Source organism: Balaenoptera musculus, chromosome 14, assembly GCF_009873245.2.
Source record: "Balaenoptera musculus isolate JJ_BM4_2016_0621 chromosome 14, mBalMus1.pri.v3, whole genome shotgun sequence".
In the NCBI taxonomy this organism is placed as follows: domain Eukaryota; kingdom Metazoa; phylum Chordata; class Mammalia; order Artiodactyla; family Balaenopteridae; genus Balaenoptera; species Balaenoptera musculus.
Genome location: NC_045798.1, coordinates 16033392 through 16061348, shown reverse-complemented (window position 1 = coordinate 16061348; position 27957 = coordinate 16033392). Strand labels below are relative to the sequence as shown.

The following is a 27957-nucleotide window of genomic DNA, read 5'->3' as shown; positions in this document are numbered from 1 at the left end:
AAAAAAAAAAAAACCCATCAGTGATTTTTCACCTATCTATTGCCAAAAACCCAAGTCTAATGACCCATCATTTTAGGGAGCCTGTAGGGTAACAGGCACTCTTATACATGAGTATAAATTGGTACAACCTCCATGGAGGGCAGTTTGGCACCATCTACCAAAACTGCCTAAATCCTTTGACTCAGCAAAAAGCTACTTCTTACCTGGTGCTTGCCCATCTGTATGCACACCGCAAATTACTCACTACATCGCACTCCGTTACCCAGCACTTTCTGAAAGTTTGCTTTAACTGAAAGAACTTCATTCGTACCTGTCTTTGTTAACTGGAAAAAAATCAAGATTTTCACTTTAATGAAAAGAGGCAAAGGGGGAAAACAGCCGTTTGTTTTGCAGAGAGCCACTAGAGATGGCAGCATGTCTGGGCAATGGGAGTGGCACCACCAAGCTCCTTCCCTGGAACTACACTCTGGCATCTCAGCATCCAGAGCCATCACTTTGAACTGTGAGCATCTGTGTTTTATCCCATTTTATGCCTCTGTTAGCAAGATGGGTCATAAGGTAATTTCTTCACTTTATGCCATTTTGGCTTGCAAAAGGTTTCAGAAGCATACTCTACTTTTGGATAGCAGGGGAAACCTGTATAATTACAAATGATGGAAACCCAAATATCCATACAATGCACTACTACACTATGCAGCAGTAAAGATGGACTCATATGGAATAATCAAATTCATTTGTTATCTATATAACAGCATGTACTGCACATGGGGTTTTTGGTTAAAAACGGGGAAAGGTAAATAATTATACTAATCTGTTGTGTATGCTTTAAGAAACTAGATACACAAGAAACTAATAGTAATGACTATGGAGAGGGGCTGAATTGGGCAGAAATGGATGTTAAGTCATGGAAAGGGAGGAAAGTTTGTGGCCTGAGAGCCCCCAGTTGTTTCTTATCCATGTACAGTTAGTACTGACCTGTTCAGTGATGGCTGGGGAAATGCCACTGCTTTGTATCGGTAGGTGCCGGGTGAAAAAGCTGAGAAGACACTTAGGAAGCTAAGAATGTTGATCCAAAGAGGGGATTCCACTGCAGCTGACAGCACTCCCCTCCAGTCCCACTCCTCTTAGTAGAGGCTAACATCCCATCAAGTTGGCTGAGTCATACCACACCTCCAGGCAGATTTAAAAAAAAGAAAAAGAAAAAAGACACAAAGGAAATCGACTGGAATTATTTAATTAGGTTCTTTGTAAGAAGTTTAGAACACTACTTTGTGAGGATAAATTCCGTTTGTAAGAGCAAACACAGAGCGGAGGTAGCCCTGGAGCTGAGGAACAGCTTTGATTCTTCGCAGAATTTGTGAGTCCACAGCTTTCTGATCAACCTTCCGCTGCTCTGTAATCTCGTATTTCTAAACAAAAAGAAAAATCATAAAAAAAAAGGGGCACAAGTACCAAACTCCACATTAACTAAGAAATCCTACGTCACAAGTATTCAATCCCAGGAATATTTAGAAGGCAATTTTTAAAAATTAATTAATTTATTTTTATTTCTAGTTGTGTTAGGTCTTCGTTGCTGCGCACAGGCCTTCTCTAGTTGTGGCGAGCGGGGGCTACTCTTCATTGTGCTGCGGGGGCTACTCTTCATTGTGGTGCGGGAGCTACTCTTCATTGTGGTGGCTTCTCTTGTTGCGGAACACGGGCTTAGTTGCTCCGTGGCATGTGGGATCTTCCCGGACCAGGGCTAGAATCCGTGTCCCTTGCATTGGCAGGTGGATTCTTAACCACTGCGCCACAAGGAAAGTCCCTAGAAGTCAATTTTGATAATCCTCTCCTTGGAGGGCTGTGAAATACAACCTATTTTTAATATAATAATAGCAACTCTTGGGCTTCCCTGGTGGCGCAGTGGTTAAGAATCCACCTGCCAATGCAGGGGACATGGATTCGAGCCCTGGTCAGGCAAGATCCCACAGGCTGTGGAGCAACTAAGGCCATGCGCCACAAGTACTGAGCCTGCGCTCCAGAGCCCATGCTCGGCAACAAGTGAAGACACCACAATGAGAATCCCACGCACCACAACAAAGAGTAACCCCCACTCGGCACAACCAGAGAAAAGCCCACGTACAGCAATGAAGACCTGATGCAGCCAAAATTAAAATAAATATATTAAAAAAATACTAAAAATAGCAACTCTTATCCTTTTGTCTACTTTAATACCCAAAGGATAAATGATTGTAAATTCCCAACAGAACAGTAGGTCATGGAGTTTCACTAAAACCTCAGGATTCTGAGTTGAGCTCCTAGCTGCCATTAAGAACTACTGAATTTAGCAGAATCTGGAAAAATATTTCCCAGATAGTCCTCATTATTTACAGCTTTTCTTTTCCCAACAATTCTTAACCTTGTTTATTTTCACTCCCAAGTAGGAGAGCCAGAGCTATTAGAGGCAAAGACTGAAATAGCTTACCTCTCTCTCTGTGTCGAAGATCTCACCTTCCTGGTGCCTGGGCTTACGCAGTTTCTTCTTCTTGAAATAAGCATCAGTGAGATGTTCTGGGATTTTCACACCACTGATATCAATTTTGGTGGAAGTGGCAATGACAAATTTCTGGTGTGTTCTCCGCAGAGGAACTCGATTGAGGGACAGAGGCCCTAAGGGGGGAAAATATAGTGAGGGGAAAGGGGATGCAAAGATTCAAGAACTGACTGGATTTGAAGAAACCTGGTGAAGTTCTAACTTTTCTCTGGATCCAAAGAAATTCCAAACTGCTTTCTACTGTCAGCATCAAGGCTTTTTTCAAGATCTGTTTGTCCAAGGTTCCCCCAACCCTCAAATTTTAAAGTTACCCAGATCAGGAGAGAGCATAGTCGCTTATAGAGGTTGGTCAAAAATCACTGGTCCTTGAGGACAAATTTAAACTGAGCACTGTTTTTTGGAGTAAACAGTTCACTTTTCCCCTATCCAGGAACTCCATCCTGGTGCCAAGTGGCAGACCAATTACAAGTCTTATGAAGGATGCATTCTTTGGAGTTAGTAGCCAACCATTCTGCATTTTAGGTGGCATTTATAGCTGGTGATATGTTGCCATGCAAACTTTAAATACCTGCTTCTTCAGAACTCCCGTGTACATAAGGCAATGAAATCGGGCAAAGAATCTCATGACACTGAAACTTCTATTTAGGTGGGAGCAAAGTGTATACTTCAAGCATTTAAAAACTAATGCTTCAGGACTTCCCTGGTGGTCCAGTGGGTAAGACTCTGCGCTCCTAATGCAAGAGGCCCAGGTTCATTCCCTGGTCAGGGAACTAGATCCCACAAGCATGCCACAACTGATCCCGCATGCCACAATGAAGATCCCACATGCCACAACAAAGACCAGGCACAGCCAAAATAAATATTAAAAAAAAATTTTTTTAAAATAAAAACATAACCTTCAAAAGAGTAAATCCTAAGTTTTCATCACAAGGAAAAAAGTTTTTTCTTTTATCTAAATGCGAAGATGGGTATTGAACCTATTGCGGTAATTATTTCACAATATGTATAAACCAAACCATCATGTTGTACACCTTAAACTCGCAAGAGTGATGCATATAAATTATTTCTCAGTAAAACTGAAGGTGGGGAGACCTGCAAATTTCAGAGTGTATTAAATCCAAGGATCTTCTTACCAGTCACAAGTAGCAAGCCACTGCTCAGCTGCTTCAGGAAAATGACCCTCTGTAGATTAAAAAGAAATGTTAGATGGTTCCACAAATTAGAAACTGACTTCTGAATTAATCAAATCACAGTTTCCTAAATTTGGTAAAAAAGGAAATTTCTACATATGTATGCGTGCAGCAGTTCTGGAAGTAACTTACCAAACTAATAACAGGGGTGCCTCTAGGATACGAGCAGTACTTTTGTATGCTTGATTTTTAATGAGCAGCCACTACTTTTAACATTAAAAAAAACTAATACCCTTTAACTCAGTAATTCTATCCCTGCAAATCCATCCTAAGACGTTAACTCAAATACATAAACATTTTTGGGTACAGGGACATCTGAATCACTTGTAACAAGTAGTATTACCAATGACAGGAAATGGTAATAAGTTATTGTCTATTATTGACTAAACACGTTATGATAGTGACTGGGTTGTTGGTTTTGTTATGGGTCACTCTCACCTCTCCCACAGAACCTCTTGCTACTAACTGCAGTTAACACAGGTAAACAAATCCTATCCAGAGCGCAAACTTATTAGGATCAAGTACTCCAGGTATCTCAAGTGTCATGCTCTGCTCACCTTGCCTCTGTGGCGCCCAGTGAGGATAATGAGAATGGTCCCCGGAGTGATGCTAGCGCGCAGTTTTCTCACATGCTTACTGAAGGGTTTTTTGCCGTGACTCAACAGCTTTCGAGGCACATCTTCAGTAGGATAATACCTAGGCTGGAGAGAGGCCATAGGTCCAACTTATTTAAATAATCTAATCAAGTCAGTAGAGCTGGTTGTGAGGTCAGTGAAACCTTCACTACAATCTTGTAGTTACTTGAAACACTTTATTCACACTATTGCATTTTCACTTCTAAGATTTTAAAGGTAGAAAAGGCCAACGCTGCTTCAATAGCTTTACATGCAAAACATAGGGTGGAATCCATTTAACTGAAGGAGCTGTGTCCAAGCAAAGAGGGAAAGCATCAAGCAAGTTACCTTTATAAATTTGGAATAAACCAAACTTTAAAGATTACATGGCAAGCTATCTTTATACACTGTTGTGTAGCAGTGATTCTTAAGCTTTTCTGGGGTCCCTGACCCTCTGGGGTCCCTACTTCTCCAGAAACACACGCCTGACACAATTCTGTATGTTATGAAAAAGGCATGGCTTGTTTTCCAACTCAAATTAAGTGTGTTCATATGCTTCACATTAACATGCATCACTTCCATCTTAACCACAAAGAATAAATTGTATAAAACCATACACATTAGTTTAGAGCAAGACTGCCAGTTCATTTATTGTAAAAATAAGACCCCACACAGGACTTCCCTGGTGGCGCAGTGGTTAAGAATCCGCCTGCCAATGCAGGGGACACGGGTTCGAGCCCTGGTCCAGGAAGATCCCACATGCCGCGGAGCAACTAGGCCCGTGCGCCACAACTACTGAGCCTGCGCTCTAGAGCCCGCAAGCCACAACTACTGAGCCTACATGCTACAACTACTGAAGGCCCCGCGCCTCGAGCCTGTGCTCCACAGAGAAGCCCCCGCAATGAGAAGCCCGCGCACCGCAACTAAGAGTAGCCCCTGCTCGCCGCAACTAGAGAAAGCCCGCATGCAGCAACGAAGACCCAATGCTGCCAAATATAAATAAATAAAATTTAAAAAAAGACCCCACACAAAGATTCTTTCGCTTATGACAAGTAACTCATGATAATCTATTTCTAACTGTATCATTTTAGTGGACGGTCTTGCTTTTACCACAAACATTAATACCTAATAGAAGAATCAGCTCACAAAACCCGTAACAAGAAGGAATCAAAGCGCCATTTTCCCTCTGGTGCAGTAATATTCAACTGTGAAGAGTGTAATACATCTGGAACAGTCCCATAATGGAAATCACAGAGCAAACCTTTATTTTTCACAGAGAAAACGCTGGGTCTTGTGCATGGTAAAGAGGGGCCAAGAAACACCCACTCTAGTGGACAAATGTTCTACAGGCCTGGTCGCATCCTAGGCTCTATGCATGGTAAGTCTCACAAAAACCCTGTGAGTCAAAACTTTTTCCCCATTTTACAAGAAACAAAAGCACAGAAAAGTAACTCTACTTAAGAACAGTAAATAATAAAGCCAAGTTGCAAACCCAGAACTATCCTCCATTAATAATCCTCTGGTAAACATACACTTCTAAAACCTGAGCACACACACAAAAATCCTCACAGGAGGGCTTCCCTGGTGGCACAGTGGTTAAGAATCTGCCTGCCAATGCAGGGGACACGGGTTCGAGCCCTGGTCTGGGAAGATCCCACATGCGGAGAAGCAACTAAGCCCGTGTGCCTCAACTACTGAGCCTGCGCTCTAGAGCCTGCGAGCCACAACTGCTGAAGCCCACGCACCTAGAGCCCGTGCTCTGCAACAAGAGAAGCCACCGCAATGAGAAGCCCATGCACCACAAAGAGGAGCAGCCCCCACTCGCCGCAACTAGAGAAAGTCTGAGCGCAGCAACCAAGACCGAACGCAGCCAGGGGGAAAAAAAAAAAATCCTCACAGGATTCAAGCTTCAACACCCAAATTACAATCTCCTCCAAATCTTACCATTTTGCGAAGTTTAACCACCCGGGTACCACCATTCTTGTCACCACCAACTGGTTTTGTGACAGTAGCAAGAACCTTCACCTTCTTTTTCTTTTCAACCTAGCAGGACACAAATGCGTCAAAAAGTCAAAGGCAGACAAACATTTTAATGTTCAGACATAACGCTCAGGGCTTCCCCTCATCCCTTACCTTGGATTTAGCTGCTGAATACTTCCTCTTGTACAAGGCCTTCCTGGAATACATAGCCGATCGGGAATATCTGCCAATTCCTCTGACCAGGACGGGGTTTCGGCTGCAGTGGGGCTTCCCCTTCTTAACCTGCTTCACCTTTTTAGCCTTGCCACCAGCATCAGCCTTCTTGGCTTCAGGTTTTTTCTCCTTAGTATCTGGCTTCTCAGCCTTTTCACCCGCCATCTACCAATACATATATTTTTAAAAAGGCATTTCACCAATTATCTCATAGCTATACATCGACAGGCCTCCCAGACTACAAGTCCCCATCCTCCCTCTCCATCCTTTACATCCCTCCCACTATAAGATATAGGCCTTCCTCCAAATCGTCACACATCTGCAACAACATCCATAAATGGTTCACTTTTGGGTTGTCTCCCCAATACAGTATAACCTTCTTGACGATTTGAATATATCTCACTACCATTATTTGTTTGCTACATATATTTAGAGGTCAAAAGTCCCTATTCCATTATTTCTGTTTTACGAATTAGAAATCCTAGACTTAGCTTTAACAATCTCCACAGCCAGGAGGCAGCGAGGCTGGAACTTGAAACCGTTTGCTTTCAGGACTTTTGCTCTTATCAGACTGTCTCACTCAAGAAATTCCGTTTAGGAGGCGAAGACACACACACACAAATGGCCCAAACTCAGGCCAAACTGAAAAAAGCGCAAAGCCCAGGAGGCGACTTCCGGCCGCGGACGTGGGGAGACGGGAAAAGTTGCATTTGTCCTCAGCCTCAAATCCACAACGTGGCGGAGACAAGCTCGGCGTCGTCTTTTGGAACCCAGGTCCGGGATTCAAAGCGCGCGCCGCCGCCCTTGTCCCTGCTGCCCCACTGGACCCCTACGGATCCCTGGAGGGGCCCTGTTTCCCCGGCCCAGGAGGGTGGCGGGCAACCGGAGCCCCGGAGCCTCTGCAGCATTCCACCTCACACTGTTCATGCCCTAAAGCACCCTCTTCGTGCCCCACCGTAAACCCAAGCAAGAGAAATGAAGCGTCTGGGAGGCCTCCCAAATGGCCCTGCGCGTGTCCGACCCCTGCAGTTGTCGACTTGATACCCTCCTGGTTAGGATGGCGAAGGATTGGGATCCTGAAATCGAGTCTTGCGGAGAGGCCACGCCATTCTTACCTTGCAAGATGGGAAAAAGAACTAACGCCCCAGCTTCCGGTCTATAAGCAATCACGGGAGGTGTCGTCTCACTTCCTTCCGGGTCAGGGGCATCATGGTAAGTGTAGTTTTTCCTCGTTCGTACTGTATTCAGAACTAATTTTCTCAATAGGAGGCGAAAGCGGAGAACTTTTTTCTGAAAATGCTTCATTTTATAGACCAATAGAATTCTCAAAGTACTTTTGGGAACCGGCATAAAGTTGAAACTTTTTATATTTGCTTACCTGTGCTATACAGTAGGAAAAAAGCTAGAATTTAAAATGAATAAAATATATTCCTGTTCTGAAGAACACACATTCAAGGGAAAAGCAAACAGGTAAATTAATAATTGTAAGTTATTTCTTCTGGGAGATTTAGGAAAGTTTTGCAGAAGAGTTTGTTTTTGTGTTGGATTTGGAAGAATAGATACAAATTTGGCAGATGAAAGTGGCAATTGGAACAGTAAATGCAAGAGGCATGGAGGCATCAAATAGCATGGTTGTTCATTTCCTCTACAAGCATTTCTGGCCACTTTGTACTCTGTTTCTTCATTTCTAAAATGGAGATAACCGTATCTACCTCACAGGGTTTTTGGGAAGATTAAATAAGTTAATGTACATAAAATCACTAAGAATGGTATTTGATGCATGGTAACGGCTAAATGTTAGTTCTTGTTGTCACCACCACCAGCATCACCATCTACATCATGGTTGTGGATAATGTAATGGAGCAGGGCCCTGTGGGATCTTACTATGTGCCAAATATTCTGCTAATATTATACACCAGGGATAAATAAGAGCAATGCTGTATGCTATGTGCTATGTACTTAGAACTGTTCTATGAGCCTTGCTTTATTTTATTTAAAAAATAAATTCCAAAAATTCCAAAAATTCTATAGAGGATACCATTATGAGGAAACTGGGACTCAAAAGAGGTGCAGTAATTTGCCCACAGCATGGATCTGATTCCAAAGAGTGCACTCTTAATCAATAGTCTGTAAAGATTAAAGAGCTGACTAATGAAGGTGAATAAGAGAGTTCTTTGCTCATATTAGAATTAAAAATAAGAATAGTTATTGTCTTTTGCAAAACAAACAGCACAGTATATCTTATAGTTTTTGTTTGTTTGTTTTTTAATTGCATCGAACCCCGTAAGGTAACATGTACACAATGTGACATCTTTTGGCTTGAATTTTCCATTCTCTTCCATTGCTTGTTGCTGGTGGCTAGAGCTTTTCACCTTGATGTATCCAAACCATCGCTTCCTGGCTGTATCCCTTGGAATCATGTAGCCTTTTTCTGGTTCTGGTTGACTGAGGATACAAACACAGTGATCAGATGCTTCTGAAAGCCTCAGAGATTTCAGTGGGATCCTTCAGACTACAGTAAAGGCAGAATTGCCACGTTTGCTGAAACATGTGTAACCAAAAGTGGGTCCAGCTGCTCGCCACTCAAAAGCCATTAAAGAGGCAAGGTTAGTGAAAAGGAAAGCTTGCTTTATTTTGGATGCCGACAACAGGACAGGGGGATGGGGAGGGGGGAACTCCTATCCAAAGGGCCGACTTCCCCCCCACCCACCCCTGACAATCAAGGGCAAGAGTTTTTGTAGGCTGAGGGAGGGGGCTACATATAGAAACAGCACAATCAGCTCTGACAGTCATCTTGAAATGGGTTTTCGGTGGTCTGAACAGTGTCATCTTGATTGTTTTAAGTACACATAATTCTCAGTTCCAGGGTTGGTTTGTTCCCATTTTCTTGAGGCCAATTCTCGGAATCATGGCAGCTTATGTCATGGCTACAGTCTGGTTATCATGTAGTTAACTTCTTCCACCTGGTGGGGTTTTAGTATCTATAAGACAGCTCACAGGATATGGCTCAGAATATTATCTGTAGTCTTTGAGAAGGAACTAAAGGTCCTTGACTTTGCTTACGGACTATTATTGTTCTGTCCTGTTTGACTGATTTTCTTTGCTTCTGCATTTTCTCACTTCTCTGATTAAACTTATTCTTTGTCTAAAGTTTTTCCACAGACAAAAGGCAGGCTGAGGATAAGGGGGCAAGGACCATAGGGTCCTGCTCCGTTTCATACCCATTTAGGATTATTCACTGTCCAGGCATGTAATATTCTCAAGGAAAAGCTTAGGCACTGCTCTTTTCTGAAATGGGAATGTCAGCACCTTTATTTGTCCAGCTTCCTGAACAAAGCACCTCTTAGAAACTGCGACTTCAGAAAACGTTTCACAGTGAATAAAGTGCAGAATTGTTTACTTGAGCCCCTCAAAAATTCTGACAATCTCAGAGACTTTCACATAGTCAGTGCCCCAAAATGTTTGTTAAATGACTTGCCATTGAAATCAAAACATAATGAACACCCTCTTGTGTATTTTTGCGGTATTGCAAAATTTAGCATTTGTTAGTTGGGAAAAATATCATCACTCTGTTATAAACGGTATGATTAAGCACCAGGTTTTGCCTCTATAAAGTGCTCATAAATTTGTTCGGTGGTTTATTAATTACAAAGTAAACATTTTTGCAGACACTAAATCATTTTAAGCCTTAACACATCTACCCTATGAGGTAGGACTTTAAGATGAAAAAACTGAGGCTTGATTACAATAAATGACTTAGCCGAGGTCACACATACATTTACATTGAATCGTATCTCTTTGTGCTACAGAAAGACAGAAAACAGGTAAGCAGTTGTGCTGCAGAAAGGGTATTATCCTTCTAGCCGGGGATCACTTGCTATCTGATCTTGTGATAAATCTCTGCACGTGACTTTTCTTATTTGTAAAATGGAGATGATATTGACAATATTAATAACTCCCTAAATTTATTTGAAGAAACTACAGTCATTTTTATTGAAAAATGTGAAAGTGAAATATTACATTTATTGCATTATTTTTCTAACATCTTTATTGGAGTATAATTGCTTTACAATGTTGTGTTAGTTTCTGCTGTATAACAAAGTGAATCAGTTATATGTATACATATATCCCCATATCCCTTCCCTCTTGAGTCTGCCTCCCACCCTCCCTATCCCACCCCTCTAGGTGGTCACAAAGCACCGAGCTGATCTCCCTGTGCTATGCGGCTGCTTCCCACTAGCTATCTATTTTACATTTAGTAGTGTATACACGTCAATGCTACTCTCACTTCGTCCCAGTTTACCCTTCCCCCTCCCCGTGTCCTCAAGTCCATTCTCTATGTCTGCGTCTTTATTCCTGTCCTGCCCCTAGGTTCATCAGAACCATTTTTTTTTTTAGATTCCATGTATATGTGTTAGCATACAGTATTTGTTTTTCTCTTTCTGACTTACTTCACTCTGTATGACAGACTCTAGGTCCATCCACCTCACTACAAATAACTCAATTTCGTTTCTTTTTATGGCTGAGTAATATTCCATTGTATATACGTGCCACATCTTCTTTATCCATTCATCTGTCGATGGACACTTAGGTTGCCTCCATGTCCTGGCTACTGTAAATAGTGCTACAATGAATATTGTGGTACATGACTCTTTTTTTTTTTTTTTTTTTTTTTTAAATAAATTTATTTATTTTATTTAGTATTTTATTTTTGGCTGCGTTGGGTCTTTGTTGCTGGGTCTTCGCTGCTGCGCGTGGGCTTTCTCTTGTTGCGGCGAGCGGGGGCTACTCTTCGTTGTGGTGCGCGGGCTTCTCATGGCGGTGGCCTCTCTTGTTGCAGAGCACGGGCTCTAGGCACGCGGGCTTCAGTAGTTGTGGCTCGCAGGCTCAGTAGTTGTGGCTTGCGGGCTCTAGAGCACAGGCTCAGTAGCTGTGGCGCATGGGCTTAGTTGCTCCACGGCATGTGGGATCTTCCCGGACCAGGGCTCGAACCCGTGTCCCCTGCATTGGCAGGCGGATTCTCAACCACTGCGCCACCAGGGAAGCCCCACATGACTCTTTTTGAATTATGGTTTTCTCAGGGTATATGCCCAGTAGTGGGATTGCTGGGTCATACGGTAGTTCTATTTTTAGCTTTTTAAGGAACCTCCATACTGTTCTCCATAGTGGCTGTATCAGTTTACATTCCCACCAACAGTGCAAGAGGGTTCCCTTTTCTCCACACCCTCTCCAGCATTTATAGTTTGTAGGTTTTTTGATGATGGCCATTCTGACCATGTGAGGTGATACCTCATTGTAGTTTTGATTTGCGTTTCTCTAATGATCAGTGATGTTGAGCATTCTTTCATGTGTTTGTTGGCAATCTGTATGTCTTCTTTGAAGAAATGTCTGTTTAGGTCTCTGCCCACTTTTGGATTGGGTTGTTTGTTTTTTTGATATGGAGCTGCATAAGCTGCTTATATATTTTGGAGATTAATCCTTTGTCAGTTGCTTCATTTGCAAATATTTTCTCCCATTCTGAGGGTTGTCTTTTAGTCTTGTTTATGGTTTCCTTTGCTGGGCAAAAGCTTTGAAGTTTCATTAGGTCCCATTTGTTTATTTTTGTTTTTATTTCCATTTCTCTAGGAGGTGAGTCAAAAAGGATCTTCCTGTGATTTATGTCATAGGGTGTTCTACCTATGACATGACATGTTTGATAGTGTCTGGCCTTACATTTAGGTCTTTAATCCATTTTGAGTTTATTTTTGTGTATGGTGTTAGGGAGTGTTCTAATTTCATTCTTTTACATGTAGCTGTCCAGTTTTGTCAGCACCACTTATTGAAGAGGCTGTCTTTTCTCCATTGTATATTCTTGCCTCCTTTATCAAAAATAAGGTGACCATATGTGCGTGGGTTTATCTTTGGGCTTTCTATCTTGTTCCATTGATCTATGTTTCTGTTTTTGTGCCAGTACCATATTGTCTTGATTACTGTAGCTTTGTAGTATAGCCTGAAGTCAGGGAGCCTGATTCCTCCAGCTCCGTTTTTCTTTCTCAAGATTGCTTTGGCTATTCGGGGACTTTTGTGTTTCCATACAAATTGTTCTAGTTCTGTGAAAAATACCATTGGTAGTTTGATAAGGATTGCATTGAATCTGTAGATCACTTTGGGTAGTATAGTATTTTCACAATATTGATTCTTCCAATCCAAGAATGTGGTATATCTCTCCATCTCTTTGTGTCTTCTTTAATTTCTTTCATCAGTGTCTTATAGTTTTCTGCATACAGGTCTTTTGTCTCCTTAGGCAGGTTTATTCATACGTATTTTATTCCTTTAGTTGCAGTGGTAAAGAAGAGTGTTTCCTTAATTTCTCTTTCAGATTTTTCATCTTTAGTTTATAGGAATGCAAGAGATTTCTGTGCATTAATTTTGTATCCTGCTACTTTACCAAATTCATTCTCTCTAGTAGTTTTCTGGTAGCATCTTTAGGATTCTCTACATATAGTATCATGTCATCTGCAAACAGTGACAGCTTTACTTCTTCTTTCCGATTTGGATTCCTTTTCTTTCTTTTTCTTCTCTGATTGCTGTGGCTAAAACTTCCAAAACTATGTCGAATAATAGTGGTGATAGTGGGCAACCTTGTCTTGTTCCTGATCTTAGAGGAAATGGTTTCAGTTTTTCACCATTGAGAACGATGTTGGCGGTGGGTTTGTCATATATAGCCTTTATTATGTTCAGGTAGGTTCCCTCTATGCCTGCTTTCTGGAGGTTTTTTTATTTTTTTTATTTTTTTTATTTTTTTTTTTTGAGGTTTTTTATCATAAATGGGTGTTGAATTTTGTAGAAAGTTTTTTCTGCATCTATTGAGATTATCATATGGTTTTTATCCTTCAACTTGTTAATATGGTATATCACATTGACTGAATCATTGCATTCCTGGGATAAACTCCCCTTCATCATGGTGTATGGTCCTTTTAATGTGCTATTGGATTCTGTTTGCTAGTATTTTGTTGAGGATTTTTGCATCTATGTTCATCAGTGATATTGCCCTGTAGTTTTTTTGTGTGTGTGACATCTTTGTCTGGTTTTGGTATCAGGGTGATGGCGGCCTGATAGAGTGAGTTTAGGAGTGTTACTCCCTCTGCTATATTTTGGAAGAGTTTGAGAAGGATAAGTGTTAGCACTTCTCTAAATGTTTGATAGAATTCGCCTGTGAAGCCATCTGGTCCTGGACTTTTGTTTGTTGGAAGATTTTTTTTTTAATTTATTTATTTAATTAATTTATTTTTGGCTGCATTGGGTCTTCGTTGCTGTGTGCGGGCTTTCTCTAGTTGCAGTGGGCGGGTGTTACTCTTCGTTTCAGTGCGCGGGCTTCTCATTTCATTGGCTTCTCTTGTGGAGCGCGGGCTCTAGGCGCGCGGGCTTCAGTAGTTGTGGCACGTGGGCTCAGTAGTTGTGGCTCACAGGCTCTAGAGTGCAACCTCAGTAGTTGTGGCACACGGGCTTAGTTGCTCCACAGCATGTGGGATCTTCCCAGACCAGGGCTCGAACCCATGTCCCCTGCATTGGCAGCCGGATTCTTAACCACTGCGCCACCAGGGAAGCCCTGTTGGAAGATTTTTAATCACAGTTCTAATTTTAGTGCTTGTGATTGGTCTGTTTATATTTTCTGTTTCTTCCTGGTTCAGTCTCTGAAGGTTGTGTTTTTCTAAGAATTTGTCCATTTCTTCCACGTTGTCCATTTTATTGGCATAGAGTAGCTTGCAGTAATCTTTCATGGACCTTAGTATTTCTGCAGTGTCAGTTGTTACTTCTTTTTCATTTCTAATTCTGCTGATTTGAGTCTTCTCCCTTTTTTTCTTCGTGAGTCTGGCTAATGGTTTATCAATTTTGTTTATCTTCTCAAAGAACCAGCTTTTAGTTTTTTTGATCTTTGCTACTGTTTCCTTCATTTCTTTTTCATTTATTTCTGATCTGATCTTTATGATTTCTTTCCTTCTGCTAACTTTGGGGTTCTTTTGTTCTTCTTTCTCTAATCGCTTTAGGTGTAAGGTTAGATTGTTTATTTGAGATTTTTCTTGTTTCTTTAGGTAGGCTTGTATTGCTATAAAGTTCCCTCTTAGAGCTGCTTTTGCTGCATCCCGTAGGTTTTGGGTCATCGTGTTTTCATTGTCATTTGTTTCTAGGTATTTTTTGATTTCCTCTATGATTTCTTCAGTAATCTCTTGGTTATTTAATAGCATATTGTTTAGCCTCCATGTGTTTGTATTTTTTACAGTTTTTTTCTGGTAATTGATATCTAGTCTCATAGCGTTGTGGTCAGAAAAGATACTTGATACGATTTCAATTTTCTTAAATTTACCAAGGCTTGATTTGTGACCCAAGATATGATCTATCCCGGAGAATGTTCCATGAGTACTTGGGAAGATGGTGTATTCTGTTGTTTTTGGATGGAATGTCCTATAAATTTCAATTAAGTCCATCTTGTTTAATGTGTCATTTAAAGCTTGTGTTTCCTTATTTATTTTCATTTTGGATGATCTGTCCATTGGTGCAAGTGGGGTGTTAAAGTCCCCTACTATTATTGTGTTACTGTCAATTTCCCCTTTTATGGCTGTTAGCATTTGCCTTATGTATTGAAGTGCTCCTATGTTGGGTGCATAAGTATTTACAATTGTTATATCTTCTTCTTGGATTGATTCCTTCATCATTCTGTAGTGTCCTTCTTTGTCTCTTGTAATAGTCTTTATTTTAAAGTCTATTTTGTCTGATATGGGATTTGCTACTCCAGCTTTCTTTTGATTTCCATTTGCATGGAATATCTTTTTCCTCCGGTCACTTTCAGTCTGTATGTGTCCCTAGGTCTGAAGTGGGTCTCTTGTAGACAGCATATATACGGGTCTTGTTTTTGTATCCATTCAGCCAGTCTATGTCTTCTGATTGGAGCATTTAATACATTTTCATTTAAGGTAATTATTGATATGTATGTTCCTATTACCATTTTCTTAATTGTTTTGGGTTTGTTGTTGTAGGTCTTTTCCTTCTCTTGTGCTTCCTGATGAGAGAAGTTCCTTTAGCATTTGTTGTAAAGCTGGTTTGTTGTTGCTGAATTCTCTTAACTTTTGTTTGTCTGTAAAGGCTTTAATTTCTCCCTCGAATCTGAATGAGATCCTTGCTGGGTAGAGTAATCTTGGTTGTAGGTTTTTCCCTTTCATCACTTTAAATATGTCCTGCCACTCCCTTCTGGCTTGCAGAGTTTATGCTGAAAGATCAGCTGTTAACCTTATGGGGTTCTCTTGTATGTTATTTATTGCTTTTCCCTTGCTGCTTTTAATATTTTTTCTTGTATTTAATTTTTGATGGTTTGAATAATATGTATCATGGCATGTTTCTCCTTGGATTTATCCTTTATGGGACTCTCTGTGCTTCGTGGAATTGATTGACTATTTCCTTTCCCATATTAGGGAAGTTTTCAAGTCTAATCTCTTCAAATATTTTCTCAGACCCTTTCTTTTTCTCTTCTTCTGGGACCCCTATAATTCGAATGTTGGTGCATTTAATGTTGTCCCAGAGGTCTCTGAGACTGTCCTCAGTTCTTTTCATTTTTTTTTTCTTTATTCTGCTCTGTGGTAGTTATTTCCACTATTTCATCTTCCAGGTCACTTATCCGTTCTTCTGCCTCCGTTATTCTGCTATTGATTCCAGCTAGAGCATTTTTAATTTCATGTATTGTGTTGTTCATCATTGTTTGTTTGCTCTTTAGTTCTTCTAGGTCCTGGTTAAACATTTTTTGTATTTTCTCCACTCTATTTCCAAAATTTTGGATCATCTTTACTATCATTACTTTGAATTCTTTTTCAAGTAGACTGCCTATTTCCTCTTCATTTGTTTGGTCTGGTGGGTTTTTATTTTGCTCCTTCATCTACTGCATATTTCTCTGTCTTCTCATTTTGTTTAACTTACTGTGTTTGGGTTCTCCTTTTCTCAGGCTGTAGGTTCATAGTTCCCATTGTTTGTGGTGTCTGCTCCCATTGGGTGAGGTTGGTTCAGTGGCTTGTTTAGGCTTCCTGGTGGAGGGGACTGGTGCCTGTGTTCTGGTGGGTGGGGCTGGATCATGTCTTTCTGGTGGGCAGGGCCGCGTCCGGTGGTGTGTTTTGGGGTGTCTGTGAACTTATTATGATTTTAGGCAGCCTCTCTGCTAATGGGTGGGGTCGTGTTCCTGTCCTGCTAGTTTTTTGGTAGGGGGTGTCCAGCACTGGAGCTTGCTGGCCATTGGACGGAGCTGGGTCTTAGCGTTGAGACAGAGATCTCTGGGAGAGCTTTCATCATTTGATATTACATGGGACCAGGAGGTCTCTGGTGGTACAGTGTCCTGAACTCAGCTCTCCCACCTCAGAGGCTCAGGCCTGACCCCCAGCAGGAGCACCAAGGCCCTGTCAGCCGCACGGCTGTGAATGGGGCAGTCTCCATTCTGAAGTCAGATTATGAGGGTCTACAGTAGCTGCTCAGCTATAAGAGGATGACTTGGGAGCCCTTTGTCTACAAGGCTGTCTCCAGCAGCCGGTGGCTAAAAGAGTAGGTCTCCGCATGTGCTGCCAGAATCTTAAATGTTCATATAGAGATCTTCACTGGGTTCAGTCACGGATTTGGTACAGATGGCCTCAAGAACACCTTACTCTCTCAAGGCTGTGTACTTGAAACAGCTCCTAAGCCTGAGGGTCTACAAGCTGCAGGAAGACGAGACCACCCAGGGCGGCCTGCAAGCTGTGATTCTTGCCACGAACCCTCCTCCCTAAATGTTAATATTAAGGTCAACATAGTGGTTCACTCCCTCACTCAATTTTCTCATAAGGAAGTTCATGCAAACACCATCAAAAAAAACCAAAACCAAAACCAAAACAACAACAACAACAAAAACACCCTGCAAATAACTTGGATATCAACTAGCATGGAAATTGACTAAATAGTGAACATCCATACTATGGAATATTAGGTAGCTATGGAAAAGACTGGGTTACATCTCGGTGTTCTGTCCAGAATGGGTGCATCGGCCGAATGTGGTTATTGAGAACTGGAAATGTAGCCAGTTCACACTGAGATTTTACACATTGGCTGTAAGTGTAAAATACACACTGGACTTCAAAGGTTTAACAAGAAAAAAGAAGGTAAAATAACTCAATTTTTAATATTTATTAGTTATATGTAGAATGATATTATTCTGATATATTGGGTTAAATAAACATATTTTTCAAATTAATTTCACTTGTTTCTTTTTACTTTTTAAAAGTGTGAATACTGGACGTCCCTGGTGGCACAGTGGTTAAGAATCCACCTGCCAATGCAGGGGACACGGGTTCGAGCTCTGGTCCAGGAAGACCCTACATGCCGCGGAGCAACTAAGCCCATGTGCCACAACTACTGAGCCTGTGCTCTAGAGCCCGTGAGCCACAACTACTACGCCCGTGTGCCACAACTACTGAAGCCCGTGCGCCTAAAGCCCGTGCTCCACAACAAGAGAAGCCACCGCAATGAGAAGCCTGCGCACCACAAGGGTAGTCCCCGCTCGCCGCAACTAGAGAAAAGCGCGTGCGCAGCAACGAGGACCCAGTGCAGCCAAAAATAAATAAATAAATTTATTTAAAAAAAAAGAGTGGGGCTTCCCTGGTGGCGCAGTGGTTGAGAATCTGCCTGCCAATGCAGGGGACATGGGTTCGAGCCCTGGTCTGGGAAGATCCCACATGCCGCAGAGCAACTAGGCCCGTGAGCCACAATTGCTGAGCCTGCGTGTCTGGAGCCTGTGCTCCGCAACAAGAGAGGCCGCAATAGTGAGAGGCCCGCGCACCGCGATGAAGAGTGGCCCCCGCTTGCCACAACTAGAGAAAGCCCTCGCACAGAAACGAAGACCCAACACAGCCATAAATAAATAAATAAATAAATAAAATTAAAAAAAAAAAAAAAAGAGTGAATACTAGAATCTTTAAAATTACATCTATGGGGGCTTCCCTGGTGGCGCAGTGGTTGAGAGTCTGCCTGCTAATGCAGGGGACGCGGGTTCGAGCCCTGGTCTGGGAAGATCCCGCATGCCGCGGAGCGGCTGGGCCCGTGAGCCACAATTACTGAGCCTGCGCGTCTGGAGCCTGTGCTCCACAACAAGAGAGGCCGTGATAGTGAGAGGCCCGCGCACCGCGATGAAGAGTGGCCCCTGCTTGCCACAACTGGAGAAAGCCCTCGCACAGAAACGAAGACCCAACACAGCCATAAATTAATTAATTGATTAATTTTTAAAAAAATTACATTATGACTCACATATTTGTATTGGAAAATCAGTGTTGGTGTAGAGAGATGTTCATTATATTTTAAAAGAAAAAAATAAATCACAGAGTTTTATTTTTATACATATATACACACATATGTACATATATACACATATGTATGTGTATGTTTAATATGTACATATTATGAACCCATAAATATATACACATATTATGACTGCATTAAAAATATCCCTATATATGTTATGTGTTTGAGTTAGCGTGGGTGTGGGATATGTGTGTGTGTTCATATAAGTATAGAGAAAAGTGTGGAAGGATACACACCAAACCATTAACCCTGGTGGGGGTTGGAGAAGGGAGGTTATATACATTGTAGAGCAGGGAAAATTACTGTTTTTATTTGACCTGTTTCAAGGAGCTCGTGTTGTTTTTGTAGCTGAGAGAGAAATTAAAATAAAGTATATCTAACTACCAAATGTAAAATAGATAGCTAGTGGGAAGCAGCCGCATAGCACAGGGAGATCAGCTCGGTGCTTTGTGACCACCTAGAGGGGTGGGATAGGGAGGGTGGGAGGGAGGGAGATGCAAGAGGGAAGAGATATGGGAACATATGTATATGTATAACTGATTCACTTTGTTATAAAGCAGAAACTAACACACCATTGTGAAGCAATTATACTTCAATAAGGATGTTTTAAAAAAAATAAATAAAGTATATCTAAATAAATATTTCTTAAGCTTGTTATATGCCAGGCCCTGTGCTAGGCTCTGGGCATATAAAGATGAAGACCTCCAGGGAATTCCCAGGGACAGGTTTTCTATTTTATTCTCAGGAAGTAGTCAAATGGTGTGTGCAGTGAATGTTTCCTAGAGGAGCTAGTTGAATTGGAGCTGAATCTTGCATGACACTTAGTTTTCCAGATGGAGACGAGTTTAAAGGGTATTCCAGACAGAAGGAATTAAACTTTGGAAGACAGGTATACAAGAAACAGCCAGAGGCCTTTGGAAACTGCCAGATTATGTGAGGAAGTAGAGGTAAAGGAAACCGAACAGGTAGGCATAGTTCACGTTTAGAAGGGCCTGATGTGTTAACGGAAGGATTTTCATTCAGTGCTAAAGGCTTTGAACTTCCTTCATAGAACAGGACATGACTAGATTTGTATTGTAGAAAGATCATTCTAGCTGCGGAGTGTACAGAACACCAGAGAAACTGGGGAAGCAATGGTTTCTGCACTCAAAAATCTTACAGTTTGGGAATTCCCTGGCGATCCAGTGGTTAGGACTCAGCGCTTTCACTGCTGTGGCCCGGGTTCAATCCCTGGTCAGGGAACTAAGATCCTGCAAGCCTCACAGCATGGGGTGGAGGCTGGGGGAAGCTTACAGTTTACTTTGGAAAAGAGACAAATGATAACCAGCATTTATCACATGCTTGCTTTGCCAGGTACTGTTCTAAGTACTTCACAAACATTAACTCTTTTATTCTTCACAACCTACCCTATGGTGGGTAGCATTTTGATCCCTCCATTTTACAGAGAAGTAAACTGAGACACAGAGGACTCGAGTGACTTACCCAAGGACATCCAGGCAGGCAGGCAGGCTGACCTCTGGAGATTAAGAACTTAATCCTCATGATATTGTGTCTTAGATTTATAATGGAGTGTTCAGTTCTAAGCTAGGATAGCTGTCTTGGGGACCATCTAAGATGGACTGGGAGAATCAGATGATTCTATTCCAGAGGAGGTGACTTCTAGCCTGAGATCAGAGGCATGGACTAGAGTTCATGGGGAGGGGCATCAGAATTCTCCAGGGTAAGGGAGTAGATTGTTTAAAGGCCCTGAGCTGGGAGAGAACATGGCTATTGAGAGGAACTGAAAGTTATTCAGCATGGCTGGGTCATAGAGTGGTGGGGAGAGAAGGGACTAGTAAAGTGAGCTGGGACAAGACCAGGTGGTTGTTAAAAATTTTTTTTGACTGCATCCTAAAAGCAATGAAAAGCCATTGAAGGGCTTCCCTGGTGGTGCAGTGGTTAAGAATCCGCCTGCCAGTGCAGGGGACACGGGTTCGAGCCCTGGTCCGGGAAGATCCCACATGCTGCATAGCAATTAAGCCTGTGCGCCACAACTACTGAAGTCTGCACACCTAGAGGCCGTGCTCCGCAACAAGAGAAGCCACTGCAATGAGAAGCCTGCGCACCACAACAAAGAGTAGCCCCCACTTGCTGCAACTAGAGAAAGCCCGCGCACAGCAACGAAGACCCTAGGCAGCCAAAAATAAATAAATAAATAAATTTATTAAAAAAAAAGAAAAGCCATTGAAGTGTTCAATTTAAGGAGCAACTTGTTTTGCATTTTAGATTACTGTGGCTATTATGTGGTGAATGGCTCGGAGAGGGCAAGCCTGCAGGCCTCGGATCAGTCAGGATGTTGTTTGGGTCATCTGGGGGGCCAGGCTTCAGGGGAATGGAGAGAAACAGGCCGGGCAACTGCTTGTTGAATACCTATTACCTAAATTAAACTGGCATATATTAAATACAATTTTTGTAAGGATTTTTGGGTAACATCAATGCTGAAGCAGTTAGCATACTGTATGATAATTCTTTGTATAGGAATGAGATGGGGAGCATTGGGAGGAAAAAATGAGGATTTTGGAGCTCTATAGATGTGGGTTTGAATTCTGGCTCTGCCATTTACTAGATCTGTGGCCCTTAATGAGTCACAGGAGCATTCATCAGGTAAAAAAGCTCTACCTTCTCACTCTGGTCTGAGCTACCTCATCTCCATCATCTCCAATATTACAGTATTCTAGTATTCTGAACTGGTCTCTGTTTCCAGCCTTGCCCTCTTGATCCAATAACTCAAAGTACCCAAAGTAATACCTTTAAAGCATAGATTATATTCCTTTTCTGCTGAAAATCTTTCAGTGGCTCTCCATTTTACTGTTCATTTAAATAGCCTCTACAACCCCATACCATCTCTACCCCTTTCTCACCTCCTTTCTACTATTCTCTTTACATCTCCTATACCCCTTGCACCTCCTACTGTGCTCCAGCCAGAGACTTCTTCATTTTTCTTCAAATACAGGAGGCAGCCTCCTGCCTCAGGGCCTTTGCACTGGCCTCTCTCTGAGCTTTAAATGTTCTTCCCCTAAATTATTCCCACTGACTGCTCCTTTACTCAAATGTCATCCTTAGTGAAGCCTTCCATAACTAACCTATTGAAAATAATATAAAGGGCTATGGAAAAAAGAAGGGAAATGAGGACCAGAGTATTATCTTGTGTGTTTTATTTATCTTGATTACTGTAGCTCCTCCCATGAGAACACCAGGATTTTTGTCTTTTCAGTTCACTGTTGTATCCCCATAGTCAAAAATCAGTGCCTAGCAGATAGAAAACACTCATATGTGTCCTTCTAATGATATTTAATACAGCTAATAATCACAAAGCACTTATTAAATAGGCCAGGCCTAGTTCTAAACATTTTACGTATTTAATCCTCCGCATAATCCTACGAAGAAAATACAATTACTATTTTCATTTTACAGAAATGAAGGAATGGAGGAAACTGAGGCTCAGAGAAACCAAACAACTTTCCTAAGGTTACACAGCTAGTAAGTGGAGCGACTATTTGTGGAATGAAATGAATGAAATTCGACTTGGCGCAGGAATGGAAATTGACACGGTGGGAGCGGATGCGATCAATTCACGCGACTGCGTGCAACTTGAGCGCGCAATGCACCGCCTGACGCCAAGATCTAAAAGAGGATGAGAGGGTGCTTTGGAAACAGCGCGGAGAAGGCTCCAGTGAGCCACCGAACTGCCATCACCAGCCACCGCTCAGTCCACGGCGGCATGGAAGCAGGAAGTAGCGGCGGGCGTCGCATGGGATGACGTCACAGTGGCGCCGGCAGCGAAGGGCGGGGGAGGAGGAGGAGCGAACCGGGCTTGGGGGGCGGCTGCACAGTCTCTGGGATCCCCAGGCCTGGAGGGGGGTCTGCGCGCGGCCGGCTGGCTCTGCCCCCCGTCCGGTCCGGAGCGGGCCTCCCTCGGGCCAGCCCGATGTGACCGGGCCCAGCGGAGCCTGAGCTAGGAGCGGGTCCGTCGCGGAGCCGGAGGGCGGGAGGAACATGACATCGCGGAGGTGAGGAGCCCCGAGGGCCCGGCCCGGGCCTCGGCCCGGCCCCCGCCGCTTTCGTTCAGCCCCGCCCGGGAGGGGGCGGCCCGGCTGGGCTTCGGACTCCCGCCCGGGGTCGCGGGGGCAGGCTCCGTCCCAACCCCCTAGCCCTCCCGGGCCCGGGGGTCTGGCCCCACCGCGCCCCCACCCCTCGGGTCCCCATTCATTTCCTGCCTCCCCGAGTTCCGGCTCCCGCAGCCCTGGGGATGCCCGTCTGGACGAGTCAGGTAGAACCGCCCGGGGAACCGCGGACGCCAGCGGCCCGGCTCGGCGCCGCATTCCTGACCCATTGCCTCATGAGAATTGCCTCATGGTGATTCCGAAATAACCCCGCTCACTTGGGGAGGCTCCTCGGCCTCGGACGCGAGAGGGGAGAGTAGGGGCCAGTTGCGCGGGGCCAGGCCCCCGACGGTCGAGCCGCTCTGGGTCCCTCTGCCTCTTGCGCGCATTTGGGGGCTTTACTCAGGATCCCTGACCCCTTTATATGCCTCTTTGCATCTCCTTTCCCCCCCACCCCTCACGTGCCAGAAATGGAAAAACTGACTGTATCTGCAGCTATTAGAAGTATTTCCTTCCTCTGCGATCTTCGCTTTGGGAGATGGGAGGGAAGGGAGCTGTATCTCTAGTTATTTAATCCTTCACAACCTTAAAAGTCAGGTAACATTAATCACCCCCGTTTTACGGATGTGGAAACTGAGGCTCAGAAGAAACATGCTAGTAAATGATAGGATTTGAACCTAAGAGTCAGAAGGAAGGTTAGTGAATTAATGAGATCCGGTGAAAGCTCAGGGTAATCATACTACTAATAGCTAACATTTATTTAGCTCTTACTGTATGCCAAACAAGTTTAATCCTTACTATAAGTCTATGGGGTAGGTATTGTTATCCCCGTTCTAAAGATGAGTAAAGTGAGTTTCAGAAGTTAGGCAACCTGGGCTTCCCTGGTGACACAGTGGTTAAGAATCCACCTGCCAATGCAGGGGACACGGGTTCGGGGTTCGAGCTCTGGTTGGGGAAGATCCCACATGACCCGGAGCAACTAAGCCCTTGCACCACAACTACTGAGCTTGTGCTCTAGAGCCCGCGCTGTGCTCTAGAGCCCGTGAGGCACAACTACTGAGCCCATGAGCCACAACTACTGAAGCCCACACGCCTAGAGCCCGTGCTCTGCAACAAGAGAAGCCCACGCACCACAGCAAAGAGTAGTCCCCGGTCCCCGCAACTAGAGAAAGCCCGTGCGCAGCAACGAAGACCCAATGCAGCCAAAAATAAATAAATAAAATAAATTAAAAAAAAAATAAGTTAGGCAACTTGCCTAAGGTCACTCAATCAGTAAATGATGGAGCCAGAACCCCTCTGTTAATTACCAGGTTACTATTATTTTATAAGTATTGCCAATAATTTGTAAGCCTTAATTTTGTTGTTAAACAGTAGTGTGATCTACTGTTTTCAGATAATGATCCTGCTATTTTGTATTTCCACTCTTTATATACGATTCCTATATAAGACCCATTGTTTAGACTTCATTGTCCTGTTATGGTCACTGTCTTAGACATTTGAGAAACTGTTTCAAGCTGTTGGAGTTATTTGAATGAGAGACTTTTCAAAATATTAGGAATGTCTTCTCAGAAATACACCTGCACATTATTCATTCATGGAATGAAAAGAGAGAGAAAGAAGAAAACTGAAAACTTAGGAAGTGAGTGATTTGGACAGGTCTGTTGGCAAGTGCTTACAGATCTGGGTAATATATAATTGCATTTCAGCAGAACAGTGTATAGCCTCAAATGTTCTAATTCCTTAGGGAGCTTTTAAATAAAACAGTTGTTTATTTAATCTGTCAAATAGTCATTGAGCCTTTTGTTCCTTGTGTCTGCTCTTCCAGACAAGTAAGGATCTGCTTCTTTTAGGAGACAAAGACTGGGGGCTGGGAGTGGGGTAGGGGCTGGGTAGTAATAGACCCTACATTGTCCAGCTTGTTAGTTTAGAAGCCAGGAAGTGTGGGTATAGCCAAAGCAGCAAGTGGTAAAGATGACAGTTTGAAATGGAGTAATTCCTCCTCTCCTCCAGCCCTCCCTTACCTATTATGGAAAAGAAATGTGTGCCACCTAAAAAGCAGATTATGAATGTAACACACATAATTGGGGATTATTTATTATTATTTTTCAGATCATAGGTCTATTTTGTTATTTTAACCCAGCTTTATTGAGGTATAAATGGCATGCAACAAATTGCGTATATTTAAGTGTACAATTTGATAAGTTTTGACACGTGTATACACTCGTGAAACCATCACCACAATCAAGATAATGAACATATCCATCACCCCTTTTGATGGCTCCTCGTGCCCTTTATAATCCCTTCCTTGTTGCCAGGCAAACACTCTTCTGCTTTCTGTTACTATACATTAGTTTGCATTTCCTAGAATTTTATGTAAATGGACTTTTATGTGTGGCTTCTTATGCTCAGCAAAATTATGTTGAAATTCATCCATGTTGTAGTGTGTGTCATATAGTTCCTTACTTTTTATTGATTAGTAATATTCCATTTTATGAATGTACCACCGTTTATTTATCCATCCACCTGTTGATGGATGTTTGGGTTGTTTCAGAGTTTGGCTTCACAAATAAAGCTGCTCTGAATGTTCGTGTACAAGTGTTTGTATGGATGTATACTTTCATTCCTCTTTGGTAAATACCTATCAGTGGTATGGTTGGATCACATAGCAGATGTATATTTAACTTTTTCAGCAATTGCCAAACTTTTTCAAAGTGGTTATACCATTTACATTCCCACTGGCAGCGTATTAGAGTTACAGTTCCTCCACATCCTGGCCAACACTTAGAATGGTCAGTTTTTAAATTTTAGCCATTTAAAGGGTGTGTCATTGTATCTCATTGTAGTTTTTTTCCCCATATCAGCACTTTTTAATTTTTTAATTTTAATTTTACTTACTTAATATTTTAATGGAGGTATAGTTGACATAGAACATTATATTAGTTTCAGGTGTACAGCATAATGATTTGATATTTATTCATTGTAGTTTTAATTTGTGTCTTCCCTGGTGACTAATAATGTTGATCATCTTTTCATGTGCTTATTTGCCATCTGTATATCTTCTCTTTGGTGACACGTCTATTTGATTAAATATTTTCTCTTTTAAAATTTACTTGTTAAAAAAAATAAAATTTACTTGTTTGTTTTTTTATTGAAATTTGAGAGTTTCTTGTTCTGGATACAAGTCTTTGATCAGAATTGCAAATATTTTCTTTTAGTCTGTGGCTTGTCTTTTCATTTTTTAAAGTGTCTTAAACAGAGGTTTTTAATTTTGCTGAAGTTCAGTTTATCAATTAAAAAAAAAAAGGATCATGCTTGTGGTGTCATTCCTAAGAAATTTTTGCTTAACCCAAAATGTCTCAAATGTTTTCTCTTTGTTTTCTGTAAGTTTTATAGTTTTAGGTTTATGATCCACTTTGAGTTAACTTTTGTATGCGGTATGAGGTGTGGCTGTATCTTCTCTTTTTTGCATATGGGTGTACAGTTGTTCTAGCACCATTTGTTGAAAAGACTGTCCATCTTTATTGAACTTGTACCTTTGTTGAAAATCAGCTGTCCATTTATATGTGGGCCTATTTCTAGACTCTCTTCTGTTCCATTGATCTATTTGTCTTTCCTTATGCCAATACCACATGATCTTGATCATTGTAGCTTTATAACAAGTCTTGAAATCAGATAGTGTTAGTCTTCGAACTGTGTTCTTTTTCAAATGATTTTTAACCTCAGAATTAATTCATTCAACAAGTAGTTATTGAACCAGGCAGGATGAAGCAATAGAATAGGCAAAGATCGTTGTTCTTATGGCTGAGAGAGAAAGTGGACAAACACATGAATAAATGAGACTATTTCAGGTAGTAATAACTGCTGGGAGGGAAAAAAATAAACCGAATGTGGAGAACGTGGTTAGTTTTGATAATGGGTTTAGGAAAAGTCTCTGAGGAGGTGATCATATGAGCTGACTCCTGAATGACTAATATTCTGAATTTTGTGTTGTTTAATTATCAAAGTAATTCTTTTTGGTTCATGGGTTTAGGGTTTAGAGTTTGTATGCATTTAATAATTACAGTGTCATATATTCAGTATGCTGATACATCTCAACATCACAGGTAAGGAAAGGAAGGTATGAGCAATTATATGATTCTCCCTCCCACCCAGGTAATATAGCAATGCTAGTGCTGAGTTTAGATTTTGAGATTGCTTGGCTGCCCTACTCTGCCTTGTTTAGCTGACAAAACTGGCTGTATTCTTCAGCATCTGGTACATCTTTTGCATTTGCTTTTGTTCCTCTGGAAGGTAGTGTCTGAGGGCTTGAACTGAGAGGGCAGAAAATTTAGCTTGTTCTCAGACTCTAGGCTTTTGATTTATCTGATGCAGGTCAGGTACATTTGTCCCAGGCTCTCCTTAGTGGCCCTGTTTGTTTCTATCCTGTGGGAGTAAATAAACTTGCCTTACTGAAAAATAACAGTTCTACGTCTTTCCAGTTGAAACTGGGTTGTCTTTATTAATGTCCTGCCCCGATGTAAGCTCAGGTTTTTGTCCAGAGCTGCTCAAATGCAGGGGCCACTGCTAAGATCACTTACCCTTCTTGCACGTGGTCAGTATGGCGAATGTTAGAGAGTCGCACAAGAGCTGGAAAAGCAGAGCCAACCCTTGTTTGTAATTGTTACTAGCGGGCCTTGGTGTACTTTGTTAGGCAGCTATGGAACAATAGAAGATACTGTGCTTATTCCTCTTTCCCTTTGGGAAACACAGACAGCACTTGCCCTCCAATGCTGACCTTTTGAAGGAAGGGGAAGGCAAATACTGATGTTTGGCAGGTTCTGTGGCAGTTGTGGCCTGCAACCAACAGTTTGAGACCCTCCCCGAAATGGATTCAAACACCCTAAAATGCAGCCCAGTTCATTACTGAGTTTTGGAGGGTTGTGTGCATTTAGCAAGCTAGTATA

The 27957-nt window shown here is 42.2% G+C and overlaps 2 protein-coding genes across 10 annotated transcripts in view; one reads left to right on the top strand and one right to left on the bottom strand.

Annotated features, from left to right (window-relative positions):
• Positions 1–1216: 1216 nt before the first annotated feature.
• RPL6 (ribosomal protein L6) lies at positions 1217–7683 on the bottom strand. Of its 4 annotated transcripts, none has more exons than XM_036823584.1 (7): positions 7575–7591; positions 6471–6695; positions 6282–6380; positions 4281–4424; positions 3667–3715; positions 2465–2649; positions 1217–1409 (listed from the first exon to the last, which is right to left on the bottom strand). In XM_036823584.1, the coding sequence occupies exons 2-7, from the start codon at positions 6693–6695 to the stop codon at positions 1257–1259; spliced, it is 855 nt and encodes a 284-aa protein (XP_036679479.1). In that variant the 5' UTR covers positions 7575–7591; the 3' UTR covers positions 1217–1256. The 4 variants fall into 4 exon arrangements, with proteins under 4 accessions (XP_036679479.1, XP_036679478.1, XP_036679477.1 ...); XM_036823583.1 differs by lacking the exon at positions 7575–7591 and adding an exon at positions 7552–7568; XM_036823582.1 differs by lacking the exon at positions 7575–7591 and adding an exon at positions 7486–7502.
• A 14772-nt stretch (positions 7684–22455) lies between these two features.
• Positions 22456–27957, top strand: part of PTPN11 (protein tyrosine phosphatase non-receptor type 11) — a 75654-nt gene continuing 70152 nt past the window's right edge. The window contains exon 1 of one of the 6 annotated variants that reach the window (XM_036874386.1): positions 22456–22921. In XM_036874386.1, the coding sequence (XP_036730281.1) occupies positions 22908–22921 (14 nt within the window). In that variant the 5' untranslated portion in view covers positions 22456–22907. The remainder of the gene's footprint in view (positions 22922–27957) is intronic. The other 5 variants (XM_036874385.1, XM_036874387.1, XM_036874390.1 and 2 more) reach the window with 5 other exon arrangements.